Source organism: Myotis davidii, unplaced genomic scaffold, assembly GCF_000327345.1.
Source record: "Myotis davidii unplaced genomic scaffold, ASM32734v1 scaffold174, whole genome shotgun sequence".
NCBI classification, from domain to species: domain Eukaryota; kingdom Metazoa; phylum Chordata; class Mammalia; order Chiroptera; family Vespertilionidae; genus Myotis; species Myotis davidii.
Genome location: NW_006289087.1, coordinates 5,713,643 through 5,741,283, shown reverse-complemented (window position 1 = coordinate 5,741,283; position 27,641 = coordinate 5,713,643). Strand labels below are relative to the sequence as shown.

General features: G+C 42.3%; 1 protein-coding gene across 9 annotated transcripts in view; it reads right to left on the bottom strand.

Annotated features, from left to right (window-relative positions):
• ESRRG (estrogen related receptor gamma) overlaps nucleotides 1–27,641 on the bottom strand; it is a 458,818-nt gene that overhangs the window by 45,263 nt on the left and 385,914 nt on the right. For all 9 annotated transcript variants that reach the window (XM_015562376.1, XM_006761285.2, XM_006761286.2 and 6 more), the window contains 2 exons: nucleotides 4,224–4,334; nucleotides 499–660 (listed from right to left, as the gene is read on the bottom strand). In XM_015562376.1, the coding sequence (XP_015417862.1) occupies nucleotides 499–660; nucleotides 4,224–4,334 (273 nt within the window). The remainder of the gene's footprint in view (nucleotides 1–498; nucleotides 661–4,223; nucleotides 4,335–27,641) is intronic.

The window sequence follows — 27,641 nt, the reverse complement described above, 5'->3', positions numbered from 1 at the left end:
CGGGGCTGAGGGACCCTCCCCCCGCCCACCAAGCACATGAATTTTGTTCACCAAGCCTCTAGTCTATTGATAAAAAAATATGTAGAATAGCATTTTGTACATCAAACATAGTACTAAACATGTTTCATAATTTAACAAATTAAAAATATCCACTATCCCACAGTGACCAGTTCAGGGTTGAGTCATTTCTTGAATTCCCTTGACCATGTATGAAATACATATTGTTTTTGTGATTAATCACTATGCTTTCATTATGTTCAATTTGTAACAATGAAAATACATCCTGCATATCAGATATTTACATGATGATTCATGACAGTAGCAACATTACAGTTATGAAGTAGCAACGAAAATGATTTTATGGTTGGGGGTCCCCACAACATGAGGAACTATATTAAAGGGTCGCGGCATTAGGAAGGTTGAGAACCACTGACCTAGAGAATGCACTACAATGTTTTTCTTTTCTTTTTAAAAAAAATTTGTTTTCAGAGAAGGTACCTGGAATATGCTTGGCCCATCCAATAATCACCACCAGCTCTCGGTCGGCCAAGTCGCACAGCGTGGTGAGGGCTTTGATGTCGCTGTCGGGGACGGTGGGGTCAGGCATGGCATAGATCTTCTCCGGTTCGGCCACCAACAAATGGGACACAATCTTGTTATCTGCAGGATCAGACCAGAGCACTGCGAGATCACTAGTAGCATCATCCTTCTTTTACAAACCTCAGAGCACGTTGGGTTTTGAACAGGAAATCAAATCACCTACAAGAAACCCAGCATATTCTGCTTAGGGTTCCCTATAGGCACATTAACCAGCTTCCGGGAACACACAGAGCGAGACAGAGCAGCTGCAGTCCCAACAGGTGCGCTCCTGTCTTGCTCTACCTGCCTCGGTGGGACTGCAGCCTCTCTCCTGGAATGAAAACATTTGTAGCCAATGGATAAGGGAAGTTAGAGGCTCTCTGGTTTCACGCATTGAGTCGTAAGTGGGATTTGGGGAAGCGGATTAAGTCATAGACAACAACTTTAAGATAAAAACACAGTCAAGCACTGAAATCTGGAATATAATGTGGAAGGCAAAGAACTACTAATGCCCATAGTCATCATGGGCATGAAAGTCCTTAATTGTCTTAATTCCTTTAAAGTAGACCAATGTTCAGAGTCCTCCTGCTTGGGTGAATTAGGGACTCAATAACTCTCTCTTTGTGGGATGCACTAAAGAGGAACTTTTTTCCTTCCCCGTCTCCCTGCATACTAGTCAATCTCCTCAATACAGACAATATCAGTTTCCAGAAAAATAGTTCTATTTAAATGGTACAATGTGTTCTCCATGGAGTGTCTAATTCTTCAAGCCTCTATTTTCATCTGTTGTCTGTAGTTCATTTTCTGGTTCAGATTTATCTGTCTGAAATTTATGATTTATGTTTTTAAAAACCTTCATAAAATAAACACTGGAGACAAATGAAAAGCATCACATCAAATGTGTTTTACTGCCCGGGGGCATGTGCGGGTTTATGGAGGGGGCTGTGAAGGCTCCCGGACGGAATGGTTTTTCTGCGTGGCCCCATTTTCCATGTCTGTGTGTAGCTTTAGATTTTTGTACTTTCTGCTAAGTGGGGAGATGGAAATGGGTAAGAATAAATATTCCCATGTTCTATGTACTATATGACTCTGGAAAAAAAATGGGGCATTAAATGGGATTTTTGTGAGCAAAGCTAATTTCCTCTCTGTTTACTATATCATTTTCCTTTCACTATAAGTTTTTAACCCAAATTGAAAGGCTTCCTAAACATTTGAATTGAAAACATAACATTCTTTGAATCGCCTTTAACATGACAACAAGAAGATGCATCCAAACTATAAAGCATTTTTTCCTGACATATCTTAAAATGTTATTACAGCTCCCATGGGAATTACATATATTGCCAATCATCAACAGATAACCATTCATTGGCAATAATATTCAATTATCATGAAACTGCAGATTTAGGAGAAAATATCCCAAAATGCCATGGTTTCTGGTAAATATTAAAATTAAATATTCTTTTTTTTTTTTTTTTTACTTTGTAGGATCCGCAGAGAATGGCACTGGCTTCCCATATGTGCTTAAGAAACAACAGTCTCCACTTCCCTTGCTCTGACAATCAACAAAACCTTCCGCAACCACTGGATTCCCAGACTAGAGGAAAATGCAGTGATAAAAGGCACAGACGCGGACCCGAAGGAAAACCAGAAACTCCAGTTCTTATTTATTACAGGAAACATGCTGCCTGTTTCCGCCAAGCTAAGGGGCACTGGACTTGGGGTCAGAGAAATGGGGTGGAAGCTTGGAAACGCCCATCATTCCGAAGACGGAATAGCCCGCAGCACTGCTTCTAGGTAAATCTTATTTAATGTTTCCCTAATTAGAATCAATAGAACCCAATTTCCACTCTGGAGCTTTTGCGCTCCCCGAATCAGTCAGGTTCCAGAAATCTCCCCAGCCACTCTCCGCCGACGGCCCATGCACCGTCTCCTGACACTTACCCGACAGGATCTGAAAATTAAGTTTTATAAATGTTTGTTACCAAAACACACTAATTGGATGGACTCAGGAAAATTAGCACAGAGGCCTTGAGATAATGAGTAATGATTTATTAGGAACCCTCTTTATCTCAGACAAATGCAGCTCAGTGAAATTGCTGTAATCTCCTTAAAGGTACTTGACATGCCACTTCCCAGTTCCTCAGGTTTACCCCCAAATCATAGACGTTCCTTTATCATAGGCCGGTGTGCATTTTTCTCTCCGGAGAGGAACTTATCAATGGTTTTGGTCAATGTTTGCATAAAATGAATGAGAAATGGGCACTCTGTGTATTACCGAATCCAGGCAAACTAAACCTCTAATGAAATTAAGCATTAGTGTTTATTGCACTTTATTGTATTATCAGAAAGTTTTTTTTTTATTATAATGTGCAAAATCTGCTTAATGCAGTCCGGGATTGTATTTGCAGGATGCCAAGGAGCTTATGCAGGCTGTGGAGAAGATGCCAGATTGGACAATTGAAGGTATAATCAACATAATGTTTTTTGGAAAGGCAAAGGGAAACTATGCCATATGTTCACTTAAGCTTTAATTTTATGTAAAACTGGTTGTGTTCCCTTTGACATCGTTGAAATGTCCTTTCGTTTACAGTTCAGGGTCTGTTTTATTTATTTAACCCATCCCCATATGCTCACTGTACGGTGCGCAGCAGCGACCCCTCCTGGAGAGTCTGAATTAGAAGCAGACGCTTTTTTCTCTTCCTTTGAAAGCAGGTAACAAAATACCGGTGTCTTTTCTGGAACTGCTATCAATGTGAGTGCGTGCTGAGCGTGTCTCCTGAGACAAAGACAGCTGAATGCCAGCACCGTCTCCACCAAGAGTCTTCTCAGTGCCTGATATGAACTCTTTGCATAAACCCCCTAAAATGCTAGGGCTGTTGCAGAGCAGCTGTGAACTGATTTTTCAGAAAATGGGATACAGTTATTGCCTCGATCTATATTCTAGCTCTTTTACTTAATGGCAAAGAGAATGGGGCTTGCATTTTAGCACCGTACCATCGCCCCTTCCAGTGGCAACCTGGCATTAGGAAGCCACGGGCTCTTAAAAAACAATTCATGATGCCCATACGGACACCTGAGACGGAACCATCAACCTATGCTTGTTATTAGCAGGGCCCATTCTTGTTTTAATCTATTGCTAGCTAGTGTGTTAACCTTCTCTAGCTCCAAATTAATGAGGCTCCTAATGTATTTTCATGGGGAGGTTGAGCAGTCAAACTCATTTAGTTAGCGACAACTACAAAAAATCACTTTCTTGTGAAATCTGAAACTAACAGCTCCAATGAACTAATGATCGCAGTATGATCCATCTGATGTGCCTCTGAAAATAAAAGGAACCAGTCAATGTAAAATCCGCACTATATAAGCAATGCCTTAATGTGCTTCTGCTTCCACAAAATGACTAGGCGAATACAGGGCGGAGGGAGGAAAAACCATAGGAAAGGAAAAGATCATTAGGTGAGTGGCTGTTGCCCCTCACAGGCAATCCTTGGGATTGGAGCCATGGCCCCCCAACAGTGACAAGCCTCCTTGGGGTCGGTAGGGATGGGCATGCCAAAGTGATACAGGGAGCCAACAGGAGGCGGGGGAGTGGAGGGGGGGATTCTGAGTGCTGGGCAGCCAGACATGTCTGCTGTACTTACATGGCTTTTTGGCTGGCTGAACCAGCTGGGGGTTCAGGTAGGGGCTGTTCTCCGCATCTATTCTGCGCTTGTACTTCTGCCGGCCTCCACGTACTCTGTCAAGACGCACTCCTGTGGGCAAAGACAGTCACATGTTTAGCATGGAGGTAGATCTCTTCAAAAACCAATTCAATGCATACAGAGAATCACCCATGGGTGCTAGGGAAATGGACAGTCCATGCAGAATGGTCAAGGAGTATGAGAGGGATGTACAAAGAAGTGGTGGCTACACGAAGATCGTAGGGATTGGAAACCAAATCTAGGAGAGGATAATAAACCAGAGAGACATTTTACGTAAGGCCGTCAAAGTGACATGTACACGTCAAAGAAAAGGCACATTTCATGTGAATTAATACAAAGAAACTGTTTCTCAAATTAAAGACAATGGCCATTTGTATCCTCTATATCAGTTACCCCTGAAAGCTCTATATGTAGGATCAGGTAGACCAGTCGGCCAGCTACCCAACCCAGGGGTTACCATAAGACCCTGTAGAGTTGAATTGCATTGAAAGTACCTACATGCCATGGAGATGAGATGCAAGGATTGTCCCATATTAACATGTCTCAGAAGGAGAATGTTAGCTACATTTTGGGACACATTTGTATTTTCCTTCAAATGCGAGAAAGCTGGGAGTTGGTTTTGACTGAACGAACAGGATGGAAAGAGGAGCTTCCTGAAAGGATACTCACTAGGGTGTCAAAGAAGGGGTAAGTTCACAGGGCAGAGCTGGAGGGGAAGTTAGGAAGCAGGCAAAAGTAGATGGGCTTTTGTAAAACCTTTTCCCAAAGAGTGATGGGTGGCGTCAAGATGCAGGGAGTTTTGCTGGCTGTGAGTTTAAGAGATCAAGAGCAAAAAGGAAAGGAAAGGCAAAGGATGAAAAATAATGTTTTGTTTATATGAGGGAGTGGTGGGGAAGAGCTTATCATTAACAACCTGGTTTCCACAGTGACTGTAAAGTTTAGAACAGGACCTTATAAAACCATTGTCAAAACAAGGTTACTTGGGAGTAAGAATGAGGAGAGAGACTCATTTTTTTGGTAGTAGATTGTATCTTAATTGATGAAACCATGTAACATTCTCCATTAATAAATTCAACCAAGCAATGCATAACCCATATTTTGGCATTTTTCAAACTGTGTACAAAATAGATTTGGTTTAATAGCATCATCAGTTTTATTATTTTACTGAAGGGCATCTCAGAGCCTTTAATAAGCAAATAGCCTCTGCAGAACTCTCAGAGGGAGATATGGCCCAGACAGTGCTTTTGCAAACCAATCTAACTAAGGATCCAGTTTGGGAAATATTATTAATACCATGTGACATGTGAGTTGTGGGTTACCTGAGGTGCAGGAAACAGCTTGGGAAAGGCTGATATATCTCTAGGTGAATCCCCAAGGTCAGTATATATACACAAAAAGTAAGGCTTATTAGTGATCCATACAATAAAGAAACATATTTTTTATCTTGCCTTAATAATAAATAATACTTTAAGAGTTGATGATCTTTTAGTGAAACACACAAACATACACTGGTTTCTCAACAAAACCTGAAATGTCATATTGAAACATCAAAGCAGAATTTAACTCAAATCAGTAGACAACTTCAAGAGCAGTGAAGCAGGTTTAGACAAATAAATATTTTAAAAAACTTCAATGAGTTCCTTAACTTATTTCCTTTTCCACATATAAAATGGATGGAAAGACAATATCCTCTCCAAAGTTTTGCTGTGATGATCTAATGGCATATTAATATATTAATGCAATTGGATATTATACAAATGTAATACTAAAATATTTTATAAACGTTAAAATGCCAAGGAAAATAAAGTTGTCACTATCTCATAATTTTGTTGAAATATTGCTATATTATCTTATTTAAAGATATTTTACATCATGCTTACTTATTGAAAATCCATCCCCATGGAGTTTGACAGTCTACCCTGTCTCAGTTCTGTACATAAAGAGATTTTGGGGTATGGAGTGGTAAGATAATTCAAAAAACACAAGCCAAATAATGATACTCTATGATGCCTAAGTGATTTATAGATTTATTTGGTATCCCATTCTATTTACTGTTCACTCCTGTCACTAATAATATCATTTATGTATGTGATTACTTTATAATAGACAGAGAAATGAACCCAAATTCCATCAAAAAGAAGAATGTTTTCCCCGAGTTTGCTTTAAGCACACAATACAAATTTGAGAAGAGAACTGATAATTATCCAATTAACCTGGTACACTGTAAAAGCCTCAAACTATTTTAGCAGAAACAAATAAACAAACAAAATAACAATATTTGCAATCAGGACCTGAGAAATCCAGATTTGCTCTAAACAAACACCAGTCTAATCCAAATATTTCCATGAAAGGGCAATTTCACATCTTTTCACATCTTTACAATCTTAAACACAAACAGTTTCTGTTTCGATGTAACTGGTAAGCCAGTTTGGAAAAAGTTTAAAAATAAGTTTTCTCTGAGGAAATAAGATACCCACTGTATCCAATATTTGACAGGATTTGAAGTTAATTAAAGCATCTGGATTTTCCATTCAGGTGGAGACTGCCCTTATCTATTTTTTTTTTTTTTTTACTAAAAGATTTTAATAGTTGGCATTGCCTACAAGTAGAGCATTTCCTCCCACATTGCTGCCTCTCTCAAATACTGCGTGAGCCCACGTGGCCACAAGGGAATTGCAAATCTCACACACTGTCAGAATTTACAAAATTGGGAACGCAAGACTAGGGCAAGGAGGGAAAAAAAATATGCTGGGAGGCAAATAAACTCCAAGAGACGTAAAGCAGTTCAGCACCAGGGCTTCTAAGTCAGCTAATTTTAAGTCTGCATTTTATGCCCAAATGCAAATTTTTATATGATATAGTCCAAAGTCAAAAGTATTGTTCGCATTTTTAACAGTGCAAAGTCTGAGGCATTTCAGAGAACAGCAGAAGACCTCCCCTGCGGAGAATTACCCAGGATATCCTAGCCTACTTTCCCAAATTAAAAACACGCCTTAGATAATGTTCCCAAACAAAGGTTTGCTGTACACATGAATTGCAAAGACAACTCCCTCCCCCTGAATACTTAAGATGCAAAGAGTCACATTAAAGTAAAAATACTTTTAAAAAAAGATAATGAAGTGAATGACTACTAAATCAAGAGTTTTATTAAATAAAAGTAATCAGGTCAGCCGGTATGGCTCAGTGGTTGAGCGTGGACCTATGAACCAGGTCATGGTTCAATTCCCAGTTAGGGCACATGTCCAGGTTGCGGGCTCGATCCTCAGCAGGGGTTGTGCAGGAGGCAGCCAATCAATGATTCTCTCTCATCATTAATGTTTCTATCTCTCTCTCCTTTCCTCTCTGATAACAATAAATTTTTTTTTTAAAAAAAAAAGAAACTTGAAATAACCACAGACAAAGTGTTTTGCAGGGGGCACACTGTTGCATGGCGGGGGTGGGGGGGGGTAAAAGCACTTTCTCAGAAGCACAGAGCCCTAATCTATGACACATAGGAGTACAAATTAGGTCATTGCAACAGGTGACATGTTTTAATTGAATGTCTTCTGTCTGTGATTCTGACAAAAGGTGAATGGAAATAAATGAGTCTGGCAAGACGGCCCTGAGCCTTACAATAGCCAATATCTCATTATTTTTAAACAGCTATCTATAAACTGATGCTGACAAGCCCTGAGCCTTTTTATTTCTGCTCAAGATGAGGTAGCTGTGAAGGGGTGGTGGGTGGCGGGGAGAAAGAAGGAAGAAAGGGCACGCAGAACATTACATTAAACATGCAATACCGACCACTATCGCTTCCCGATGTAATTAAAGGAAATCTCCCATTCGAAGGGCACTATTTCTTACTTTGTGTGATGTCAGAAAGAACGAGAGAGAGCATGCTTGGCCTGCATTTGCTAAACATAGAGACTGCCTTTTTAAAAAGGAAACTAAAAGAAAGTATTCTCTTTCCTTCTTTTTGCCTATTAAGAATTTCATAAACTGCCTGGCTGGTATAGTTCAGTGGTTGAGTTTCAACCTATGAACCAGGAGGTCCCGGTTGGATTTCTGGTCAGGGCACATGCCTGGAGCTGTGGTCTTGATCCCCAGCGTGGAGCACGCAGCATGCAGGAGGCAGCCAATCGATAATGTTTCTCTCTCATTGATGTTCCTATCTCTCTCTCTCTCTCTCTCTCTCTCTCTCTCTCTCTCTCTCTCTCCCCCTCTCTCCCTTTCTCTTTGAAATCAATGAAAATATCTTTAAAAATAATAATAATAAACACTGGGGAAATGCATACTCTCGAGGCCAAAAAGAAAGCTGTGCATTAAAGTGCGAGCCTGGTGGAGTCCACAGTCCATACATTTCTTCTTAAATGAGGATGTGCAAAGAGTGTGTGGAAGAATACAGAAAACACTAGTGATATTTCCAGATGCCAAATATGCCGGGTCTCATCGATGGAAAGCCTGGACTTGAACCAGGTGGAGAAGTTCCTGGTACACCTCCTGGGGTGTTGCTGTTACGAGGCGGGTAAGAAGAGGAGGTGTAAAAACAGTCCACAAGGTGGAAGGTACCACTGCATCCTAAATGGTGCCAACGGAAGACAGAAGCACTTTTCCAGTCACAAGGCAGCTCAAGACCAGATCCTGGGAGGAGAGCCTCCACGTGGGATGCCCTCATGAAAGAGGAGGTAGAATTTCCAGTGAAAATCTCCTTGCAATTTCCCAAACCGCCTTCTCTTCCTCGTTCCTGCCCACAAGGTCTATTTACATGTTTGAAACGCAATCTGGGTTAGAATGAAACGTAAAGATATTTTATTTATTTTGCATATTCATATTAATTCCACAAAAAATTTGAGGGTTGAGGGCATGGTGAGAAAAGATACTTTAGTTGAAATAGGTTTGAAAGTTTAAAATTCAGCCAAATGATTTTGGTATATGTATTAATTATATATTACTCACCATACACATGCCTGCCACTTAGAAGGCACTCAAAAATATGAAGTGAATAAATAAATTTACAATGTGCTCTCTAGCCATGCACTAATCAGGTGTTTTTCAGTTGATTGCTTTTCTTTTGATACTTCTACTAAACCCAAAATGTATACACAAAAAGGTAGGAATCTCGTCAATAATTCTTATGTATTGTTTTCCTTAAGATACTAGTATATTCTAACTTTACAAAGGTATACAAAAACTGCACTCATTTATGGAATATAATGTAATACCTTAATCAATGAAGAAATTTAAAAAAGAAAGGTATACAAAACTTGAAGACAACAAAATAGCAGGAAGCATTGAAAAAATGTTGAAAAGGACGACAGCAGAATTTAATTTTTTTCAATATGCTTCCTGAACATCATACCAGGAAACCGCATTTGATTTTCTGGAAATCCCTCCTAAGAAAAACTGACTGATGAGAATTAGATTTAGATACTGAATACTGAGCAAGAAAGACCATAGGTGCCCATCCCTGGGAAATTTGACAAATGAAGGAAGCCGTTCCCTTGCTGAGGCATTTCTCTTGCTCTCCTGGCTGGAAGCAGATGAATGAGTTGGATCACGTGTTGAGCTCTCTTCCAGCTCCGAGATTCTATGAATGAAATGCGGTACTTAAAATGATGGAATTGACCCATGGACTCAAAGTACAACTGCCTTGGCAGTTGGAAGCATCAACACACTTCATATTTTAAATCAGGGAAGACCAGAGCCAAATGGACGGCACTCATCAACCAGAAGGGCAGGAGGCTTTCTGGCACAGGTCTTCACACTCCCCTCCCGGTGACCTTGGCCAAATGCATTTCCTTTTGTTCTTGAGGAGAATCAAGCAAACAAAGTGCCCGTGTTTGAAAAATGCTTCTAGCTTATTACCGCATTAGAGAAAGATCGATGCTTGTTGCACATCGCCATGGAGATGAAGTATGAGAAATAATACAAAGCTTCAGATTTGATTTTACAACATATAGACTAGTTTGTGCCAAGGAGAGGAAAATATGACCTAATAACAGGTATTTTGAAGACAACCAATGAGTAGTGAATGGCTATTCTGTTATGTAACTGAATTGAATCTGGGGTTTAAAAATAAAAAGGCATTTGGATAGTCCGGCTGGCTTGGCTCTGTAGTTGAGCACTGACCTATGAACCAGGAGGTCACAGGTTCGATTCCCAGTCAGGGCACAAGCCCGGGTTGTGGGGGGCTCCATCCGCAGTAGGGGGTATACAGGAGGCAGCTGATCAATGATTCTCTCTCATCATTGATGTTTCTATATATCTCTCTACCTCTTCCTTCCTCTCTGAAATCAATAAAGATTAAACACACACACACACACACACATACACACACACACACACACACACACACAGTAGTGATTTCATTGTATTCTGGTAAAGTAGCATGTGGACTTTGGGGGAGGGATTCGTGAACTGTAGAAAGGAAACAATGTTCCGAGGCTTCTCTGTGAACTTTCATTCCGATAGCTAAAGTGCATGTCTATCAAACCGCTTATGAGGACAAATTTATGAAAAACAACCAAGACGAAAGCTTGGTTCTTATTAAGAAACATGAATATGTATGCAATTTTAGCCAGACTAAATGAACCCAAAAATGAATACATAAAAAAATAAGGACACTAATTGTCATAAGAGAAGGCTTGTCTCCCTTTCGGCTCTGGGAGCATTTATATTTAGAGTTTCACAAGAGAATTCACATTTTTTTTTTAAACACAACAATTCAGAAGGAGACAAAAGCAAAGGGATCTAAAACGAAACCGCTATGGAGCAAGGAGCATGTACAGTGTCTGCCCCGCTTAGCAATAAACCTTTTTATAGCAGAGATAGCGGTAGGCTTGCTAGGAACATAATACATGATAGTTAGTGTTCACACAGTAGTATGTTATTGCCGAGATGTGTCCATTTCCTAAGCAGGACTCTACTTAGAAAGGTTACAGTGAGCCATTAATCCTAATTTTCCATTAAACATCTTTGGAAACTGCACAAGCTCTGAGCAGAGTAAAATCCGATGTTAGCAGCAACAGTGTAAGCATGAACGGTTTCAAAGAGAGTTGTGTGAATTCCTCCATGTCTTTGTAGGCACGGGGCATTAACATGTGTTCCCCTGGCCAAAGCTCAATCATCAATTAATTTGAAAGAATACCAATACCTAAGTGGATTCCACCTTTATTTTCAGTCTAATGCTCTCATTCAATGGTGTCCATGGATCATTGGAGATTTTAGCATCTGAAATCAGTACTGTGTGAGTTTAGCAAACTTGCAAATTATGCTGCTGTTATCTTGTCTCCGTGGGCTACTGTTTCTTCTACAAGCTTTTTATATAGGAAAACCCATAAAATACTCTAAATGTCAACAGAGGTTTTGGAGAGCTTCCAAGGTGATGAATACACTTAAGATGCTCAGAGAATGACGTGCCCAGAGAGGACACAGGAGCTCAGGAAACACCTCCCCCCCCCCCCCCCCCCAGACTTTGCCTTATGCATTTCTTCATTTTGGCTGTTCTTCATGTGCATCCTTTATAATAAAATAATAAGTGAAGTACCTTCCTGAGTTCTGTGAGACACTCTAGCAAATTATCAAAATTAAGGAGTGGGTATGAGAACCTTCCATTTATAACCGCTGGGTCAAAAATATGGGTGGACTTGAACTTGCGATTGGCAGTGGCGGACAGTCTTATGGGACTAAGCCCTTAACCTGTGGGATCCAATGCTAACTCTAGGTAGGTAAGTGTCAGAACTGAATTGAATTGTTGAACAGCCAGCTGGGTTTTGGAGAATCAGAGAACTCATTGTTGGTGCTGGAAAAGACTCCAGAATGACAAAAACAAAACACACAAAACAAAACACACATTCAATATCAAGAACGTCTAGATCTTGGCTTCTTAATGCCACTCTCCACCACAAAGAACTAAAGCTCCTTGGAGAAGCAGCCAACTCTAATTAGGACATAAACCTGGGTTGTCTTTTTGTGCAGAAATGGAACAAAGTGAACCAATGCCCTGGCCGGTGTGGCTCAGTTGGTTGAGCATTGTCCCTGCACTAAACAGCAGCAGGTTCCACTCCTGGTCAGCGCACATGCCCAAGTCGCTGATTTGGTCCCCCGTCGGGATGCTTATGGGAGGCGACAAATCAATGTTCCTCTCTCATATAGGTGTTTCTCTCTACCTCTCCTTCTCCACAGGGACAATGATAAACCTATTTTTGCCTCACGCTGTATTAGATAGAGTTTTCAATAATGCCTTGAGCTTAATGTTTTTATGTTTAACATATGGCTCACTTCTCCTTTTTTCTTTCCCTCTCTCATTTTCATCTTTTTTTTCCCAAGACGCCAAAAGGTGAGTACTACCTGGAAGCAATATGATCCAAATGCCCCATTTGAAAACTAATTTTGATTTTCTTTTTCCATATCCTGAACTTGGATTTTTTCAATGGATTTTAATGACACTGGAGTTAGTGCAAGTTCAGGATGGAGCAGCCATCTTGGTAACACGTCTCAGAGGCGATCATTTGAAAAATATCTGTGTTCCGCTTTGTGATTTAGGAAGCAGTTCACCTAGTTTCCATCATCAGATTCTCCCATCCACTCTGAGAGACAGGAACTGCTATTTCCCATTTACACAAAGAGGGAAACTGAGGCAGATTCCATCCCTGACAGGGTTCCTGGGTGACAGTGAGCACACTGGCAACAGAACCACCTGGCTGCCTTCCTACATACCAGGCGCTGTCTGCAGTTCAGCATTATGAGGAAGAAGAAGGAATCAGTTAGAGAAAGAACTGCCCTGGAATAAGCCGGTATTGTTCCGGTTGCTCAATGTAGATGAGTAACAATCACGATGCCATCCCAACTAACGCACAGAGGGGCTGCAGTAATGTGTCTTCTTTCCATTGTCACTTAGCTTCTTAACAAAAATGGACAGTCCTTTATTGTTAATTGTGAGTTTTCTTTTAAAAAAGAAAATGAACAAAATCAATTATAGTTGTTGGCGCCTTCCATCTGTCTGAAGCACAACTTTACTGTTTTAATTAAATGGAAATATAGACCCATTGTTTTAAAGGCATTAAAAAGACCATTCCAACCTTGATACTGCCCCCACCTCCCCGAGCCCTGTCTTTTTAACTTGGACTGTGCCTGACAATGAGGCCAGCCACTGCCTAGAAGATTGGATTCTGATAATGGCCCACTGTAAATCCCTGCCTGAATTCTAATTATGTCCCTACAAATCCTACCACCTTGTTGTACACTTTTGCAAAGTTTGAGTGGTGATTGAGTTTAAAGTTATTTGATAAAGTTAGCAGATTTGAAATCAGAAGGAACTATATATAAGTTTAAATAAAATTCTAAGATTTACTAGGAGTGATTTCTAGGAGTGAATCCTCACAGTGGTACAAATCCTAAAACACAGGGGAAACCTCTTATAATGGGTGTAAAGGTAACACTTACTGGTGGCTTGCAAGTTTAACTTCATGAAACAGGATCAAATCCCCACTCCCTCACTTCCCAGACATGAGATCTTCATCGCTTTGGGCTTCAGCTGCTCACCATGATTAAATGAGAGACTCTGTCTCTAGTACAAAAAAATGTCGGCTATTCTGAGTATTTCCCATTGCGTTAAGGATACACTTTTATCATACTTTAGAGTTTTAGTTTTTCAAATCCTGTTCTAGAAATGAATGTATTTTATTTTTAATACAACAGCAATGTTTACTGAATACCTCTTTGAATAGTATCTCAAGTTGTAATAGTTGAAGGATAGCAAAATGTCCACGGATATCTATTGGTTCAATGGTTCCATCAGCCCTACTGTGTGGCCAGCCATCCAGTCTAGAGGCAAGACTTTTCACAAACCTTCTTCTCTCCCTTCCACCTTTCAGAGTGGTCCTCTGCCTCCATCCCACCAGAGGACCACAGCTCTCAGCATCCTGGAACCAGCTGATGAAATCAGCTGATCCCTCCATTCACAATAAAGTCAACTGGAAAAAATCACTGGTTTGAGTTTGAATCACAGTTCTACCCTTTCCTCACATTGTGGCCTTTGCACATTTCACCGACACCTTGGAGCAGTGGTTCTCAACCTTCTCAATGCCGCAACCCTTTCATACAGTTCCTCATGTTGTGGTGACCCCCAACCATCAAATTATTTTCGTTGCTACTTCATAACTGTAATGTTGCTACTGTTATGAATCATCATGTAAATATCTGATATGCTGTATGTGTTTTCCGATGGTCGCGACCCACAGGTTGAGAACCGCTGTCTTGGAGGGCCTCACACTGTCCCTGGCACATACTGACATTCAGTGCATCTAGATTCCCCTTCGGCCGCCCTCATTTTTCTTCTTCCCAGGAAGGATGAACATGTGAAGTTGCAACACAAAGAAATTAGTCTCTATTGGGGGAATCTCAGGACTCTATCTTGGTAGAGAAGATACTTTGAACCTGGGCACCTCTAGCGCCTGTCCCATCACAACAGGGAACCAACCACTTCATCCATCCTGCAGAGAGTGGACTGTGGTAGAGGCGGCGTTTCTATAAACCACTCCAGGAAGAATGCTGCAAGGACTTGTGTGAGAATCTATTTCCTCTTCTTCTAAGAAAGGCGAGAGGGGCACTATGTTCCAAGCAAGTATTTGAAATACACATTTGGAAAAAGGAAACCAGTACGATGACAACAAACCATTATGGAGCACATGAAACAATGATTAATCACAGAAAACATGGATTTGTGTCCGAGATGAATATTATTATTATTATTATGTGATCCATCATAATTAGACTTAGTTTCCCATCCCATGAAATATGTTCAGGAAATTTGCTGAGAAGAATGGACACTAAAAAACCTATTTCAATTATTTCAGACAATTAAGTCTCAAATATGTTTTTAAAATAAAATGCTAACCCAAAATGCATAAAATGTCAATTTCTTGGAAAGGCTACAGCACAGATTTTATGTCTATTATGCTGTTAGTGCCTTTCTTCGATTCTTGGAGACAAAAAACTTTTAACAAAGCCTAACTATCTGTCCATTCAAGTGCAAGTCAATGAAAAAACTGAGGGTGTTCCTGGCTGTTTTATCTCAACTTCTGATTTATTGGGATGCTGAATTTCTATTGCCTCAAAGCCCTCTGGAATCAAGTGAAGATTTTATTTTCTACAATCCCAGAATGGGGAAATCAAAGTATTCATAGCATTGGTTCTTTGCATAATTTTGGTAGAAAAATGGTAGAATCAAAAAAAAATCTGCAACAACTTGGGTGCCTTAGTAGCACTGAGTAAATACAAGAGTGACTGCCCTATTCCATATGCATATTTTTTAATATCTTTATTGATTTCAGAGAGGAAGGGAGAGGGGGAGAGAGCTAGAAACATCCATGATGACAGAGAATCATTAACTGCCTCCTGCACGCCCCCTACTGGGGATTGAGCTCGCAAACCCCCGGCATGTGCCCTGACGGGGAATCCAACCGTGACCTCCTGGTTCATAGATCGAAGTTCAACTACTGAGCCAAGCTAGCCAGGTCCATATGCATATTTTGACGCATGCTGCCCCAAAGCCCATGCAAAGAGCAGCCGGGGATTATCTACAGCCACTTCCTCTGGAGAAGCACATGTGTTCTTACATCACCCCCTCCCCCCGCCCCACCCTCCACAAGCCCCTTCCCTGGGGTCAGTGGGCTCACCGAGAAAGATGAAGAACAACATATAACATGATTACTGCGCGGGTTTTCCCTAAATGCCTCGTGGCCATCGCTTTTCCCCTGTGTCCCCGGCGTCACATTCCCGCCCGAAGTAATCAAGACTTCTGTCACCCAAGGACTCTTCATCCTCAGAGCGCCGCCTCTCTCTTCTTCTGATAAGACTGCCAAATCCTCTCTCTGCCAAGGAGCTCATGTGAACACTTTATTTTCCGTGTGAAAACAAAACAAAACAAAGGGCCCTGGGCCAGCTTCAGAGAGGGAGGGGCTCCTGCTCAGTCTTCCAAATCACAGCATGAGGCCTAAAAGGGATTGAAACTGACCAGGGAGCCTCCCTCACAATCAGGATGGGGAAGCTGAGCCATCAGCAGGCCCAGTGGTCTCATTTCACTTTTATTTTATTTTATTTTTTAAAGATTTATTTTGATTAACCCTCACCCAAGGATATATTTCCATTGATTTTTAGAGAGAGCTTAAGGGAGGGGGAGAGACAGAGAGAGAGAAACATCAGCGTGAGAAAGACACATGGATTGGTTGCCTCCTGCATGTACCCAGACCGGGGCCTGGGATCAAGCCTGCAACCGAGGTACGTGCCCTCGACCAGAATCAAACCCGGGCCCTTCAGTCCGCAGGCCAACGCTCTCCACTGAACCACACCGGCCAGGGCTCACTTCTCTAGTCTGATGCTTCACGGAGGACTTGGGAGTGGAGTGGAAGGAGCCAGGGATGGGGAGGAGGGAAGGAAGGAGGGTGAAGGGAGAGGGAGAACAGCGCAGCGAGCTCTAAACCAATTTCTGTTTGTGAACATGAAACATTTGCATTCACTTTGGCCAACACCGCCCGCCAATGTCAATGCCGCCGGCCTATGTGCGCTGAATGTTTCACACGTGGGACAGATGGCTGAGCCATTACAATGCGGTCAGTTCCAAAATAAGTGAGTCTCGGCTTAGGCTTCTGCATCCAAACAGTAACTAAATTTAATTTTTTTGCAATCAGCGGCATATGTTTGCATCTGCCTGGCGTATGACTTGGACCGGATCTGATCTGGCCAGGGCACCAGGAGTGCTACAGCTATACAAGGCCTAGAGTTGAATGTACTGCAAATACCACAGGGGGACAGGTTGATGAATTAAGAATATGCATTGCCTTTTGACCTCTTGGATCTCTACACCGTTTGTGATAAAGGGTAGAGCTACTGGCTACCTAGAGAGCTTCCCTGTTGCATTTCTAAAATGTGTAAACGTGTCCCATCCAATATAGTAATAACAACAACAACAAGTGGAACACACATTTTATTTTCTATTACATCTCAAAGATGATTGGCCCAGCCAGTGTGGCTCAGTGGATTGAGCATCCTCCCGTGCACCAAGAGGTCACCGTTTGATTCCTGGTCAGGGCACATGCCCAGGTTGCGGGGCTCAATCCACAGTAGCGGGGCGGGGGGTGTGCAGGAGGCAGCTGATCAATGTTTCTTACATCAGTGTTTCTATCCTTCTCTCCCTTTCCCTTGCTCTCATTCTAAAAAATCAATCAAACATACTTGAAAAAATAAAAGGGATTGGTCTTATCTTTGTCCTAATATATTTGTCCATTCAACTTTTTCAAATGTATATAATGTGCTTATTTTGTGCCAGTCTCAGGGTAGGGATGGGGCAACATGAGAGTACCCTTTCCAGGCTCACAGTCTGTGGAGTGGCAGGCATATGGATAAACAATTACAGCCGCATAATGCGTACTTTCCAGTCAAGGCATGGGCCCAGTCCCTGGAGGAGCGTGAAAAGGAAAATTTAACGTCTCTGGTGAAGTCAAGGAAGTATTGGGGTCCTCACGGAGATAAGATGTGAAGTTACATAGAGAGAGGAAGAGCATGGAAGGGCATTTTAGTCTCAGGGAACAGCAGCAGCAGAAAAAATGGACATATTTATAAAAAGGATGTTATTACTTGAATCCTTGAGTGCTGCAGGGATTGGAAAATCTATACTAATAAAAGGGTAATATGCCAATTAGACCAGACATCAATCGGATATCCTTCCAGACAAAGCCACAGTGGTGGGAGCTGAGGCAGAGGCGGATAGGGGCGATCAGGCTGGCAGGGGAGAGCAGTAAGGGAAGCCAGACCAGCAGGGGAGGGCAGTTAGGGGAGACCAGGCCTGCAGGGGAGGGCAGTTAGGAATGATCTGGCAGGCAAGCAGGTGAGTGATTAGAAGCCAGCAGTCCCGGATGGCGAGAGGGATGTCCAACCGCCAGTTTAGGCCTGATCCCTGCCAGATCAGGCCTAAACCGACAGTCAGACATCCCCCTAGGGGGTCCCAGATTGGAGAGGGTGCAGACCAGGCTGAGAGAACCCTCCCCACCCCCTGCATGAATTTAGTGCACCGGGCCTCTAGTTTAGAATAAAGTGATGCATGTAGAGACAGGGGGAGCTAAGAAAGGGAGACAGACCACCTGTAGGAAGTTAGTTATAAACCACATCATGAAGAAAATGTCAGGGAACTAAACACATGAGAAGCTGGGATGTTTATAATGGGTCCGAATGATTTCTTTCTGGTTTATTTTATAATAAAGCTGCAACCACAGGTTCTAAAAATCTGAAAAGAAATTTAAGAGATAAAGTATGTGAAAGCTTGTACAGCAGGTCATTGAATAACATCATTTTCTTTAGCATCATTTGGTTACAACATTGATGAGATGCGGTAGGAACTTAATTAACTCTTATTTATATCAATGAGTCTATGGTGAAACTGTTTTCGTTATAGTATGGCCTTCCACTTAAAGTGACAGTACCTATGGACAATTTTAAGTGAGGACTTACTGTACAGGGTCATACGTGGTTTTCAAAGAAAAAAAAAAATAAAAGCACATTAGAAAGCAGAGGCCTTTAACACCTCACAGTAAGAAATAGAACTTTACACCAAGTCCGTCCCTTATAATTTCTCAAAACTTTGCTCTGCACAATTTCTAATATAATTAATGGGATGTTTATAATGCTTAATGCTGAAAATCCTCCGATCTAACTAATTTTTAAAATAAATTATTCCACTTAACAAGGGGAAGAAATCCTTTCAATTTTTGCCCACATGCTGCACTTCTCCAAGAATTCCCCGTTCCCAGCTATTATCCCTGCCTCACAAAGAGCCCACTTAATAATGTTCACTCTAACAACCTCATTTATTTTCCAGAAAATTAACTCAGTTTCAACCCTGATTAATGATTTCATCTAAATGAATCAAATTAAAAATTGAAAATTATATTTCAAAAGCCCACGGAAAAAAAGTTGACCATTTCCAGTTAACAAATGATCCTTTCAAATACTAAAAGATGACCATGAAGAGTGCGTGATGGTAATAAAATCAGGCTCCGGCCTGCCGCTTATCTGGAGGTTTGTGGAGGAGAATGAAAGGAAGGAAAAAGAAAGAAAGAAAGGAGAAAGAGGAAAAAGCTCCCCTGTACATTTTTTAACACCAAAATCCCTTGGGATACACCAAACAGACTGCTCCTTGGGGTTAGCCAGTAATCAGTGTCCCAAAATAATAGCATTTCTCTGTTAATTAACATGGGTTGGGCTGAGGATGCCCTCAGCAGTGGGGGGATTAGGAAGTCACACACATTCACATTCACACACACACTCACATACACACACACAGTCATACACTCTCTCACACACTCACATACACCCGCACAGTCTCACACACACACACACACACACACACACACACTCACATACACTCACAGTCACACACTCTCACACACTCACACTCATATACACTCTCACATACACTCACATACTCACACACACTCTCACACAGTCACACACACATACACACACACACACACAGCCTCTGCTAATAAAAAGTAATCCTTGACAATGTCATCTCTACTAGGCAGAAGCAGTTCCATAGGAAAAACAAGCAACTCATCACAGAGAAACTTCTTGTCTAACATTGTATTTTTATTTAGTTAGTTTTAAAAAATATTTTTATTGATTTTAGAGGGGAAGAGAAAGGGAGAGAGAGATAGAAACATCAATGATGAGAGAGAATCATTGATCTGCCTCCTGTACATCCCACACTGGGGATGGAGCCTGCAACCTGGGCATGTGCCCTGACCGGGAATCGAACCCTGACTTCCTGGTTTATAGGTCAATGCTCAACCACTGAGCCACACTGGCTGGGCTAACACTGTATTTTTAAAATCCTCTGTGTTCAGGGCTCACAGGGGAGGAGGCATGAGCAGGCAGAGCACAGAGGACTGCAGGGCAGTGAAAACTATTCTGAGTGATACTATAGGGGTGGATTCATGCCATAATCCATTGGTTCCAATGCACAAAGCACCAAGCGTGATCCCCCACGGAAACAATGAACTTTGGGGGACAATGACGTGTCAGTGTAGGTTCGATGGAAACAAATGTACCTCTTGGGTAGGGGAGGTTTGGGGGGGTCAGCTGTGCACGTGGCAGGTATATGGGGACTGCTTTCCATTGGATTTTGCTGTGAACCTAAAACTGCCTTAAAACGTCAATGAAAATAAACCACAGAATCCTCCCTACAAGATTCAACTCTCGTGATCTCTAAATCCTGTGAAAAAACTTCAGAATAAAGCATCTTGTAATTTCCAACTAGATCCCCTTACTTAATTCAATGTTTAACTCTATGTCATCACGTGGAACTAAGAGAGTGTAACTGGTCTTAAAGCGGGGGCAGGGCATTTAACAGAGACATTCCCCATGTACGCAGGCCGCATCCTGGTCGCGGGCAGATACCCTCACCCCGAGCTCTCCCTTCTGTGTAGATTGTTGAAGATAAAATAGCACCTAAACTGTGAGAGAAAAGCGGCTCTGCAGTCCTTTCCAAGTCCCTGCTGGGACCTGGCTCACATGGGTGGGGAAGGACCTTGCAGAGGCCTCCAAAGCCTGCAGCTGATTGTGGGGAGGGAGGATGCCCCGCTCAGCGAACAGGCTCCAGCCCGGCCACCCACAGGCTGCCCACCAGCCCAGATGGGCGCCCGGCCAGGGGTTCTGCTCACAGGATGATGGACGCGGCGGGGGAGGGCAAGGGGGCGCCCTGTGAAGGAAAGCTGGCTGTCAGCCAGGGTACCCGCAGCCTCCCTGGGGCTCCCCTCCTAGCCCCTTTCCAGGGGCTGATGTGCAAATCAAAACCCACGTCAGAGGGGAACGGAGATGCAGAACACGTGCTGTGGTGAAGGAGGGGGTCTCCCCAAAGCCCAGACTCTAAACCAGCGGTTCTCATCCTGTGGGTCACGACCCCTTTGGGGGTCGAATGACCTTTTCACAGGGGTAGCCTAAGACCATCGGAAAACACATATATAATAACATATTGTTTTTGTGATTAATCACTATGCTTTCATGATGTTCAATTTGTAACAATGAAACTGGGGGTCACCACAACATGAGGAATGAGGAACTGTATTAAAGGGTCTTGGCATTAGGAAGGTTGAGAACCACTGGTCTAAACTAAGGGGAACCAAGTGAGGTTGTTATTTCGCACGTTTTCTAAACAGATTTCACTCTCATGAGGCACTTGGGTCCTGACTCAGAAAAGCGACTTCAAAGTGAAAGAGCAAGGGTGCCCCCGTATTCTGGGAGGAAGGGGGCGTGTCCAGGACATGTTTAGAGCAAGTTAGTATTTCTGGTCCTTTCCCCTCAGGGGCCTGCTCCCATGTTCCCTGTGGTCGCTGCTGTGCCCACAACCCCTTCACCCATGGGTTGGGGGATTATTTCATTAATCACCAACCACAACAGGAGGCAGGTATCATTACCGACAATTTACAAGGGGGAATAGAGACACCAGAAAAGTGACGTGCATCAAGACCGAAAAAAAGTCCCATGTTATATGGCTCCTTCGCTATTATTAATCGGCCAGTTTCCATAGCCTCCCGCATAAAACTCCACAATCTATTCAAGGCCCTTGAATTGGGCCTTGGGGAGCATTACTCAGATGCCTCCATGCAAAGGGTTGAATGACCGGTCTAAGGGCACACACTCAGTAAATAAGCATATGATGTAAATATGCGAACGTGCCTGAAAAATTCCTAGCGGTTCTGTGTTCTGCTTACATCCCTGGTACTTTCAAATGGAGCAATTATTCAACACACACGTAAGGCTTTTACCCACATGAGCACAGGTAGCGCTGGTTGGCATTGCATGAGCCTTTGACATCCGTAGGAAACATCTAATGGTTTGTGGGCACCGTGACGAGGGGCCTGGCTATGCTGCAGGGAAGATTCCCCACCCATTAAACTGCATTTACCCGAGGAGGCTAAGTGCTCATGGTCCCAGCCCATCTGGGCGTGACCACACTCTGTGACTGTTCTAGGCACATACAGGCTTTTGACAGAAACTAAAATTTTGCCATGAAAGCCAGTATTCTTCAATATTAAGTATTATCTATGTCTTGGCACTTTTCAAACAATAAGGCTGAAATTGCGGGGGGGGGGAGGGGGGATCAGAACTAGGGCCAACTCTAATGAGTGCTAATACCATTTCCCCATGGACCACTGTGTCTGTATAATACCCACTCTGACCGGAAACACGTTGGCCGTGTTAAAGCCAGGCCTCCTGGTTTATCTCTTCCAGTTAAGTGTTCCCAGCTGGGTTGCTGATTCAGGAAAACAGAGAGAAGGTCTGGAGGGATTATCCTAAAATTTACAACAATTTCTCTGACATAGAGTCTCCGTGAACCAAGTATTCAAAATTATGCCAATGAATTTCCTCAGCTAAGCAACACCTTGACAGCGTAAGAGAATACTGGCATGAGTCTCCTTATGCTTAAGGTTCAAAAAATAAATGTAAACTCACTGTACATTCATTTAGTCTTTAAATGAGTACCTGATCAATAACCTGACATTGTTCTCATTGCCTATATGAAAGAAAATTAAGACACAATAATTTCCAAGTATATCATATCTTAGTGTTAACCTCTATTTATACGGCAGGAAGGAAGGCAATGGGTGGAAATACTCTGTTTAGTTTGATTTCTGTAGATAGCAAATCTGATAATAATGATTTCAAAGCATTATCTTTTTACTTGAATGACTGAATTTAGCTGCTCTATTGATCACCATCACCACGGATTCATTTTCTTGGTCTTACTTTTGATATTACTTAAAATCCCATTTTTTTTCATTGCATGTGCTGTATGACATTTTAAAAATAAATTAATCTATGTAGTTTTTAAACATCATTTAATTTTCATTCATTCCTACTGCGCATGTTTAACACTAAACTCTTTTCCTTACTTTAAAATATAAGCCAAAGCCCACACTCTACCCAAACTTTTAAAACATTTATCTTATTCATCCATTCTCTAAAAGACCGACATGTTATTATGAATGGACCCTAATTTTCACTGAAGCAGTTTGCAAATATTTGCTATAACTTTATTTACCAATCTGCCTTATCTGGTTTGACTGGGGAGCTGGATGAAGATAGATTTCTCTTTATTCCTCGCCATAAAAAAAAGACACTATTGAAAGCTGAGGAGCCTGTGAACATTCCCCAAAAGAACATTCATTGCACATCAGCTTAATTTACAGACATTTCAAAATAATAATAATAATAATAATAATTCATCAAATTCAGTAAATTTCAAACTAGTATCTAAAGCTCTGAGATTTTGTGTAAAGAGAAAAAAAATCTTTCATTTATGCTACAGTAACCTGGGTCCCCCACGTCACCCATTCCAGCAGCCAGTGAGGAAAGAGGCCGTGCATGAAGAGAAGCAATGCATATACAATGGAAAACTGCTGTTCCATAGTCGTCCAGTTCAGAAACCACACCAGGCATTTCCACGGGGAGAATTTAATAGGAGACCCGGTGGGAAGGGTGTTGGTGCATCACAATGACACAAGTGGAGTGAGGATCACCAGTGCAGGAGGCAAGGACCGCTGTCGTAAATTGCAGGGACAAAAGGCAGAATTCGGAGCTCTGAGGGTCTGGGAGCCCAGGGAGGAGGCCCTTCTGAGGAGCAGAAGGCAGGGGCTTGTGGTGGGTCTTCGAGGTGCGCTGTGGGGCTCGGTCAGGACTGCCAGAAAGAGCCAGAACCTGTGCCAACTGTCCATGCCAGGGCCAGGCGCTGTGTCGTGGATGGGGGTGGCACCATCAGGAACAGGTCAACAGGAAGCAAACATAAAGATCACATTTCTTCTCCCCGCTGCCTACCCTGAGTCCCAGCCCCCGCATCACAGAGTGTGGGTTTGGAGCTGAGAGACAATAACTTGATAAAAGGCATGTAGGCGTAAGAGGAGATCATCAAACTTATCGCCAAGAATAGGGACCTTTCTATAAAAGTGTATCCGAGGCCCTTAGAAAGGAGCCGGGTCCCTGTCACGAACCAATAATCTATTGCTAATACCTAGTGCTCACCCCCTAGTACCCACATTACATTTTTTTCCCATGGCCCCTATCACCTAAAATATTGATCTGGTATCCCTGGATCAACATGCTTATTCTTGATCTTTTAACCTTAAAACACACACACACACACACAATATGTATCGTCCTTTGTCACCAAACACACAGTAGTATTTTTGTGCAGGATGAACACATCTTTGGAATACACTGAAACCCTAGCCCTGGGGCCTCGGGGCTACTTTGGCTGGTTACCAGGTGGACAGGTGGACGGAGGGGGAGGGGCGGTGCCTGTATGTGCGGGCGGCTGAACGCGTGTGTACAATGAGGCGGCCACCATAAGAGAAGCACAGTGCAGAACTGGGCCAAAACATGGAACTGACAGACAGAGCTCCAAACAGAACTTGATAAAGAAGCACCTTGTTCTTTTTTAAATTTCTTTCTTTTTTTTTTTTTTTTTGCATTCTTGTTTTGGGTCAGACCCTTAATGTTATATAAAAACAGAACTACGGCCTGTGAACCAATTTACTAAACAAATAGCAGCTGCAGTCGAGCATCTGTTTGGGAAAAGGGAAGTATCAACTCGTAAAATCTGATGAAGGCGACGGGGCTGTACGTTCACAGATAGGTGGGTGGCAGACACACGGAGCAGTGTGCAGTGATCAATCATCCCGTTAAAAATCAAAGTGTGAGACAGGTGATGTTATGGTGATGATTTGCTCATCAAAGAAGAGTCTAGGAAACCATATGCGAATATTTCTTAGGAGTGAAAGGAGTATTAATGTCTCTCTTGCAGAAAGTATTTTTTAAAAAATATAAACTAGCATTATATCTAAAAATAATTATATTGTCTATACAGTCACCAGTAGTAGCATGAGCGGCATCATGCAATAAGACAAGGCTCAATAAAGTATTAATAACGACGGGAAAGAAAAATTGTGTGTGGAACTTGGGAAAGACATCTGCTCTATTATGCATAGGTCTGCCTTATAATTCATCAGAGCGGAGTGATTTGCTAAGATCAATCCTTAGAGGATCGCGAATAAAAACTCCCACGAAACTCTGAAATAGAGAAGCCAACCAGAGACTGGGTTTTATCCTTATGTGCCCAGCGTGGACGACAGACAAAAATCAATAGACGGAACTGAAATTAAAAAACAAAACAAAACCAATTTCTGAAAAAGCTTTCTATTTTCACAATCACTGGAAAGCTGGCTTTTTCTTGTTTGTTTCTTTCATACTTTGCTGCCCGTGGTCTCCTTCATTCTCTTTGATCCACAGAGTTTAAGCTAAAATCAAAGAAAGACATAACACACACACACACACACACACACCCAAAATCGCATCCCTGGCATAAAGTGAATCTGAGAGCAGTAATAAATGTCAGGGCTATAGAGCAAAGGCAGGACCTACACTCCTTTCTTACCTTTCTGCACTTCCCAGTGAAATACCTCGCTGTTATCTGGGTGCCTGCAGAGCCGCCCCATTGTAGATTCAATAACACAAGAGGCTTCTTATCAGCGGCTGGGGTGACTGATCGGAGCTGTGATAGGTTTAGACAATGCGCTGTATTTAACTGAATTTACAGATGCCCCGACTCAGACGCGGTAGTAAACGCCAGAGACTAATAGGAAATTAAACATGTACAATGGACTAACTCCATTTGCTCTCGCGCCGGGTAATGTGTTTAGTTAACTTACTCATAGTCCCACTTTATCTTTTTCTCGATGGATTCCCTGGGATATGTTTCAAATGGGCCAGAGATTAAATCTTCTTTTCAATTTTTTGTTACCATTTTATTGCCACTCTCCCTGATTATTGGCCTCTCTTTCTCTCGCAGAGATAAGCCAAACTCGATGAAGGTCCGGACACCCCCCACACCACCCCCCAACCCAATTATCAGATAGTCAGCAAGGGTATTAATATTAATTTAACACAAGAGGGACAAAAATCAGTCACTTGTTTGAAAGCGATGGCACATTTGAGTTGTTTGAAATTGAAACGTGAATTTTAATGCGCCTGGTATGTGACACAGACAGCCATACAGAGGGGCAGTGTGGGAACAGCGAGCACAGGTCAGTTGGAGAAATATTTTAACTCTTCATTGTGTCAGACACTTGCTCATAAGAACAGTTCTAAGTATTCATGGATCTATACCTGTTGAGGGGGGAAAGGGAAGATGCCAGTGCTCTGGACTATCCACCTGGTTCACAGAGAAAGGTGATGCATTGCTACATGGATCCATGGTTGATCTGCAGGCTTCTGTGAAAAGGGCTGTCCACAGAGAACGTCCCTCATCATCACACAGCCCCTGAGTCCATACCGGTTTTGTTGTCCTTAGGAAACTACAAAGAGTTTCTACGTTCATGAAAGTATATCGCCTAGAAAGTGTAAATGACATCTCTGATCTATTCTGATCCTAGACTCCCCGAGGGGGTTAAAAGCAATTCCACCTCCACGCTAGTGTAAATGACATCTCTGATCTATTCTGATCCCAATTCCACCTCCACGATGACCACACCCCGTGACCCTGTCCTTGAGAAAAGCAGATGGAGTTAGATGCCCAAACACAGGCAACGAGGCTAGACCTCGGTGCCCTCTGATTGATGTCTGGCATTTTTTTAATGCAGAAAAGCCAAAATACGTTGGCATCCACCTAACTGACAAAATACCAGTAAAAATAAGAGAATCCAGATGGAGCACAATGGTCCAGAAAGTTGGCCAGAGTGGCAATCTACATCCTTGAGTCTAAAGATTTGAAACTGGACAGAAAAATTGCAGCATAAACGCTACATGCGCCTATTCATACCTGCTCCTGAAATACCCACCCTGGACCCTACCACAGGGCAGCCCCAATCGGATGCACCAGGGGACCCAGCCCAGGATCATGGTCTCAATATTACCCTTGACCCTGAGAAGGGTCTTTTCCATTGTCAGTATTCTCAAGTGCGATTTTTACCGGTTACACAGAGTGTTTTATCAGAACTATGTATCTAATAAGACATAAATACTTAAACTAAACAGAAAAGAAACACGTGACTACACTGGTAATAAGTATCTGTATGTCATAGTCCTTTCAATCAAATTTATTTATTTTTTGTTAATTCTCCCTGAGGATATTTTTTCCATTGATATTTAGAGAGAGTGCAAAGGAGGGAGGGAGGGGGAGAAAGGGAGAGAGAGAGAGACATCAATGTAAGACACATCAATAGGGTGCCTCCCACATACACCCCACTTGGGCCTGGGAAGGAACCCGAAGCCCAGATACATTCATTGATCAGGAATTGAACCCAAGACCCTTCTGTGTGTGAGCTGAACACT